The 6,874-nt window shown below is 31.5% G+C and overlaps 1 protein-coding gene across 1 annotated transcript in view; it reads right to left on the bottom strand.

The window, feature by feature from the left end:
- LOC106884341 (glucagon-like peptide 1 receptor) overlaps positions 1-6,874 on the bottom strand; it is a 224,519-nt gene that overhangs the window by 71,938 nt on the left and 145,707 nt on the right. Inside the window, exon 3 of the mRNA XM_052970164.1 lies at positions 2,200-2,310. Within this exon, the coding sequence (XP_052826124.1) occupies positions 2,200-2,310 (111 nt within the window). The remainder of the gene's footprint in view (positions 1-2,199; positions 2,311-6,874) is intronic.

Below are 6,874 nucleotides of genomic sequence, written 5' to 3'. Positions count from 1 at the left end.
ACACACACACACACACACACACACACACACACACACACACACACAAACACACACACACATGGCGAATATTTGAACTGTTGCTAACATATGTATTATTGAGAATATTTGTATGTAGCTACCTCTTTGTATATTATAGAGAATATTCTAAAACCGTGTCATCAGACTAAAATGAAAAGCTTTCCTTCACCGAGAAAGTGAAACTCTAACTAAAAAATGTGCAGCTCTCATTTTTCTTTTGATGGTACGCACATTAGTACTACACATTGACTACGCCACAGAAAGGAGTAAATGTTACTAACAAACAAGATTACCATGACAACACAATCACTATAACATCTCCTATACTACCGTTATTCTCCCACTGCATCACATCTCATTTATCAATGTCATCATGATTCTGAAATGGATTTTACTAATGGGGATGTTGTTGTTAACAGGAATGAGTCATTATGCAAAAAGGAAAAAAAGATATTTTGACAACAGGCTGCTAGTGAAGAAAAATGGCATTTTTCTTTTCATATCTGGACTCGGCAGAAATTTGTGATTGCGTTTGTCGTCTTGTATTATACCTGGTCTACACGATTTTTGTTTTGCAATGCTGGCATTCAATATCGATAAGCAGTAATCAGACAGATTAAAATCTCATTAATCTATTTAAATATTCGAACTTAAAATTCATAGTCAACACTAAATTTAAATTAGGTAACTTTTTCGGCATTCCATTATACTTACACTTCTCAATATCATTTTCACGGAAAATCGTATGAAATTTTATAGTTTATTGACAAGAATTCGAAAATCAGCTATGTTTTATATACAGTGGTTTCTGATTTGATTTGCAAAAAGTGCTCGTTTTATCCAAGCAGTATGGAAAGAAACCAGAAAATCATTTTAATGAAATGTATTTGACAAATAAGCAGATTACTATAATGAAGAATTATACGGAATGATTTTAACTAGAAAATAAAATGCATTAGAAATAATAGCAATAACCTTTCTAAAACAGAAAACACAATATAAAATATTATCGTTTTCCTTATAATCTTGAAGTACTTGAATTGTAAATGAGGTCCTATTTCTTGTACATAGCGGCTTCCGTATTTCTTATACAATCAAGTAATAGTAAGTCCTCTGATTTCTGTCCTTCAAATGGTCAATATTTGAAAACTGTATTGTTTATTGCGTTAAAGTGTTATATTTTAAGTGTGAATCCTTTTGAATTGAAGTATAGCAAATACTTTCAGAAACTGGCATGATATGCAAGTGCGCTAAATTATCGAAATGAATTTTGAATTTTGAAATATAAATGGTAGTTTTGATATCAAACAAAAGATACGGAGTAATGCTAAAGCATTCCATTAATTTTCCTACATTTGTGACATATGCATCTGTTACAAACAAGGAGTCATATATGTTATCGCATGAACATACTGATCAGGAATGGAATTCCGGGTTTGTCTTACTTTGTATTGATTCAGGCATTGCTGTGTGATAAGAAGTTTACTTCACAAACACAGGGCTCCGACGATCAGTTCCGCTGCACAACACCTTAGGCAAATACTTTCTGCTATGACGTCGGGCTGATCAAAACCTTGTGTAAATTTGTTATATGGAAACTGAAAGAATCCCGTCGCATATATATATATATATATATATATATATAATCCGATGTATAGGTTTTCGTCATTGTCGTCAAGAAATATCAGCTGCAAAAGTTGTGTTTATGTGACGAAAACAAAGATTATAATCTTAAGAAATCAAAATATTTTTGTCTTTTTAAGAGAAAAATAATATTATTTGAAGTCAAATGAAAAAGTTCAAATCAAGCGACTTAAACAACATCGGGCAGAGAAACGTACTCAGCCGAAAGTATACACATTTTAAAAGCAAAATTTTAAGATGTAGGCAATTATTATATGTTTAAAATATAAACAAGCTTTCATATACTGAAGAGGTTCGTTATTCCGTTGTTTTCACTTCTCAGATACTATCAAATTTTAATATATACTCACGTGAAATTAATTTTCTTTAATAGACGTGATTAAGGTGAAAGGTTTCACTAGTACATAACCTTCTACAAGCAAATCTCACAGTTATAGAAGTCTACTTAGTTAAATTTGATAGTTATGAAATTAGAATGGTAAATGCCATACATTAGAATAAAATATTTAACGAAAAGTTATGAATGCTTTTAAATACCTTCCGTATTGAAATTACTGATATATTCTGGACAGCTTTGTACTGCTACAGTCCCTGCTGCGGTATCTGGCCAACACATGATATTATCCCATGTTCTATTGCAGTAAAGTCCTGGAAAAGATAATAGGTATGTATGTATGAATATATGTATGTATGCATGCATATATATATATATATATATATATATATATATATATATATATATATAGATAGATAGATAGATAGATAGATAGATAGATAGATAGTGAAAGTCAGGAGAGTATGTGTAGAGATAGTGCAAGACCAACGATCTCCAAGTAGCGATAGAAATACCAAGAGAAAACAGTGCTTGTCTATGACAAGAGGCTGAATTATGTTAGCAAAATACAGTATGCCAATCATTCTAGGGCTAAATTTAGAAGCAGGGTAGGATGTCTGCATTTTTTGGTAGCATATCAAGGACATATTCCATATTGAGATTCACTTAAGATTTTTTAAAAAAGGCATTGAAAAAGAAGGCTAGTCTTTAAGATACAATTTCTTTTTAGTTATGTGAGGTGACCAGAAGAAAACAGTATGTTTAATTCTTCTCTCTTAGCGAATAAAAAATCACTATGCACATTGTAATATTAGATTAGCTTATTGGCGGCGAGCTGGCACAATCGATAGCACGCCGAGCAAAATACTTTGCGGTATTTCGTCCTTCTTAACGTTCTGAGCTCAAATCCGCCAAGGTCGACTTTGTATTTCATCCTTTCGTTGTCGATAAAGTAAGTACCAGTTGAACACTGGGATCAATGTAATCGATTTACCTCTTTCTCCCCAAATTATTGGTCCTTTGTCAAAAGTTTGAAACCAATATTAGTTCGCCTGAGGGCCGCGAGCTGTCGGAATCAGTAGCGCACCGGCCAAAACGCTTAGCGGCATTTCGTCCGTATTCGTTTCCTGAGTTCAAATTCCACCTAAGTCGACTTTGTCTTTCATCCCTTCGGGGTCGATAAAATATTAGCAGTTGAATAGTGGGGTAGATGTAACCGACTTCCCCTTCCCCTAAAATCACTGGCCTTGTGCCAAAATTTGAAACCAAAATTGGTATTAGAGAAATTAAATGCCGGAGTCGATTGACTTCACAACTCCCTTCCACTTTTTCCCATAATGGAAGTCATAATGTACTCTTAATATGTAACACACGTTTCTATTACTACAATTAATATATTAGCCAACCGAGTAAAATAAGAAAGACAGGTATCTTTTTTCATGTTTGATTAATTTGATTTTCGAAATTTATTTATATATTTGATGTGTCATTAGCTTTTAATTTGTTATTCTACTTTTAGGGTGGACATTAATGAACTTGCAGTGAAGTAATTCAATATATTAGATGCACGCTTATGTTTGTCTTCTATAACATATAAAACTTTTAATGCGTCATACATCGATTCTCTTGAAGAAAGCTATTCTTTTGTAAACCGGAGGAGTTGATCGCAACTCTGGTTACCAACGGATCATTCGGGTTTACATGCTACTCTCTCAGTATGCTGTGCCTGCTTAAAAGTAGGATGATTCAGGTAAATTTGTTAGCCACTGACAATAAGAAACTTTAGGATTTAGGTGCAGCAAAAATTGATGTTTGTATAATTGTATAAGTTATATCTATATCGCTTATTACCGAGGAATGAAAACAATTTTAAAGTTAATTAGAAAATCGTGGCCGTTATAACCCAGTGAGCCAATCATAAGTTTTTCAATAATAAAAAAGAATTCATACATATGGGTGAAAATTAGGTAATTACAATAAATTAAAATCTACTTAAAATAAAAATTGACAGTTCACATCGAAACCAATAATGAAGATTGAATGCATAATATCTTCATATCGCTTTAGAAAAACGCATTGATTAGGAGACAAAATATAAATTTCAGACGATTAAGTCATTATTCTGAATTTAAACGTACGAAAATTCTTATAAAAAATATGACGCCCAATATAGTTGTAACATGTTCATGTTATTATCGCTACTGCAAAATGCTGCTTTTGTGGTTTGATATTGTTTAGATTTCTATGACTTTCTTACAGAAAAATAATAAAAAATATTCATAGCATAGAATCATATGTTTATAAAATATTTCACATTTGAGGAGATGAAGATAAAAGAAAAATATAATTTGACTGCATTTTAAAATCATTCTTTGTTGTATTCTGTAAATGAGCATTGTTTAATTATTTAATAATGTGATATTTTCTAAACCGAAAACTGGGAATAGAAATATTCGGAAAACTTCAAGTAAGCATTAAAACATTAAGATATTAAAACAATTGCGGTAATATTATTTCTAGATTTATTTAAGTTATATATCTTTAATATCTTTTTTATTACTGGAAATTAATGAAGTGCTTGATTATTATAAACATGAAGTCGTTTTATCAGAAGCAGTTCAAAAGTATTCTAGTAATCCTAGTATACCCTATGAACATGATTAGATGTGTAATTTCCTCATAAATACTTGCTAAACTAGTAAATAATAGTTGCGTCCAAAACCAATTAGTATAAGATATGATAGCCATGATAACAAACTTTTAGTATTAAGAGTATAACTTCATTGAGGAACTCAATAAAGAACTTAAAGAAAATGTTACTCGTAACAAAGCTATTGTATTCATGAACAGGAAATTGGAAGATTTCTAAGAATAGTAGTAGTTTTGTATGTTAGTATATTAGTATCATTTTATGTATATGTTAGAGAATATAGTATCATTATATATATATGGGCAATGGATGCGTGCAATAGTTGTAAGTTTGAACAAAAATCTTTTACGGTATTTTCCTCTGATCTTTAGTGTTCTTATTTCAAATTATGCTGGGGTCAACTTTACATTTTATTATGATCGAAGAATTAACAATAAGTTGCTGAAGGCACTTTAACCGAATAGTTAATCCCCACAAGTATATTCCCCTGTACTTATTTTAGTAATAGTGTGTATATTATATCTCCATTAGTCTTTAGTAAGAAAGCCAATAATTCTGTTGCTTCACTGGTATGTCTGGGTGGACCAAGGAATCGCATTCTACCATAGAAATGTTATGTGATACTCCTTATAAGGTTTAGACTGTAGATATTCTGCCCGACGTGCTTCTGGGAGTTTTACTCTCAAGTTAATAGCTCTAAATATACACTGTAGTACTACAGAAATTAAACAAGTTGTACTCTTTAACAGAAAAATTATAGAAAATCAAAAGAGAATCCTTCTGAAAGAATATCCTTCTGAAAGAATATCCTTCTGAAAGAATATCCTTCTGAAAGAATATCCTTCTGAAAGAATATCCTTCTGATATTTCTTGGTGACTATTATCTCAAAATCTACAGATAATTTATTGCTGAATTACTCACCTATGGAAACCATGCTATTGTCTTACGTTATATATTTGGTCGTAATATAATCCTTACAAATTTGTATTACTGGGTCAGACTGTTTAGATTATTTTCTTCATGTCTGTGATAAATGGAATCTGACAATATCTGAGATCTACTAATTCTTTTATCAATGCTAGAATACCCATTAAGCGTTATATTAGCATGCATAACCTCTTGCTTGGCTAGCTAGCATTTCCAGTATGCAGCTTTTTTCGGCAATATTTCCGTAAAGCTTTTAATAACATGCAGATATTCATGCTGGATAGATTGTATAAACTGACTATTTATATGACGTCTAAATGATGCGCAAATTATAAGGAAATAACAATAGTCTGTCCTAGTAGTTATCAACATACAAATTTAATTACCTTCCACTTTCACATGGTTATTCTGTTGGAAACTGATCACTTTATACTGTATAGATCTTATAAATAAAAAAACATGTTCGTGCAATGTGTACACCAGGAGATATTGCACGTAATCTTAATGTCATTCTCTTGTAATATGACAGCGGTTTGTAATCTGATCCTTCCTGCAAACCGTCATTAACGATAAAAATGTATTTTGCATAACAACCGTGTCAATTTCAAAAACCTCAATATATTGAATCCTTTGTTTTGAAACTATGAATTATCTGTATATTTGGATTTGATTTGATGGTTGTATTTATATAATAACTTAATTATATCTAAATATGACACTTCAAATTTTGTAGCCAGACCCCGGAGACATCATGCAAAAAGCTGCTAAATTATCTCTGATTGAGCTCTGAAATACAAATATATTCAGATGGAGTTCAATTTTCTTTAGATTTATTGATGTTAACTCAGAACACACTTAGGCACATGCATGCATGCACTCATCCATACAAGCAAATACATGAATACATACAGATATATCCTTATACACATATACATGCATGTGTGGAAGTGTGTGTGCATGCGTGTATGTATGTATACATCAACACACACACACACACAAACATACACATACACACATTTATATGTAGAATAAATAATATCTATTGTTGTAGTAAAGTTTCTAGCAGATGCTACACAAGCAGAAGAACAATGCAAACATATACAGACTTTTGTTAAAATACAGTATATAGAGAGATAGGTAGGTATATATATATATATATATATATATATATATATACTCTTTTACTCTTTTACTCTTTTACTTGTTTCAGTCATTTGACTGCGGCCATGCTGGAGCACCGCCTTTAGTCGAGAAAATCGACCCCAGGACTTATTCTTTGGAAGCCTAGTACTTATTCTAT

Source organism: Octopus bimaculoides, chromosome 8 (assembly GCF_001194135.2).
Source record: "Octopus bimaculoides isolate UCB-OBI-ISO-001 chromosome 8, ASM119413v2, whole genome shotgun sequence".
In the NCBI taxonomy this organism is placed as follows: Eukaryota; Metazoa; Mollusca; class Cephalopoda; order Octopoda; family Octopodidae; genus Octopus; species Octopus bimaculoides.
This window is presented reverse-complemented; position numbering and strand designations above follow the sequence as displayed.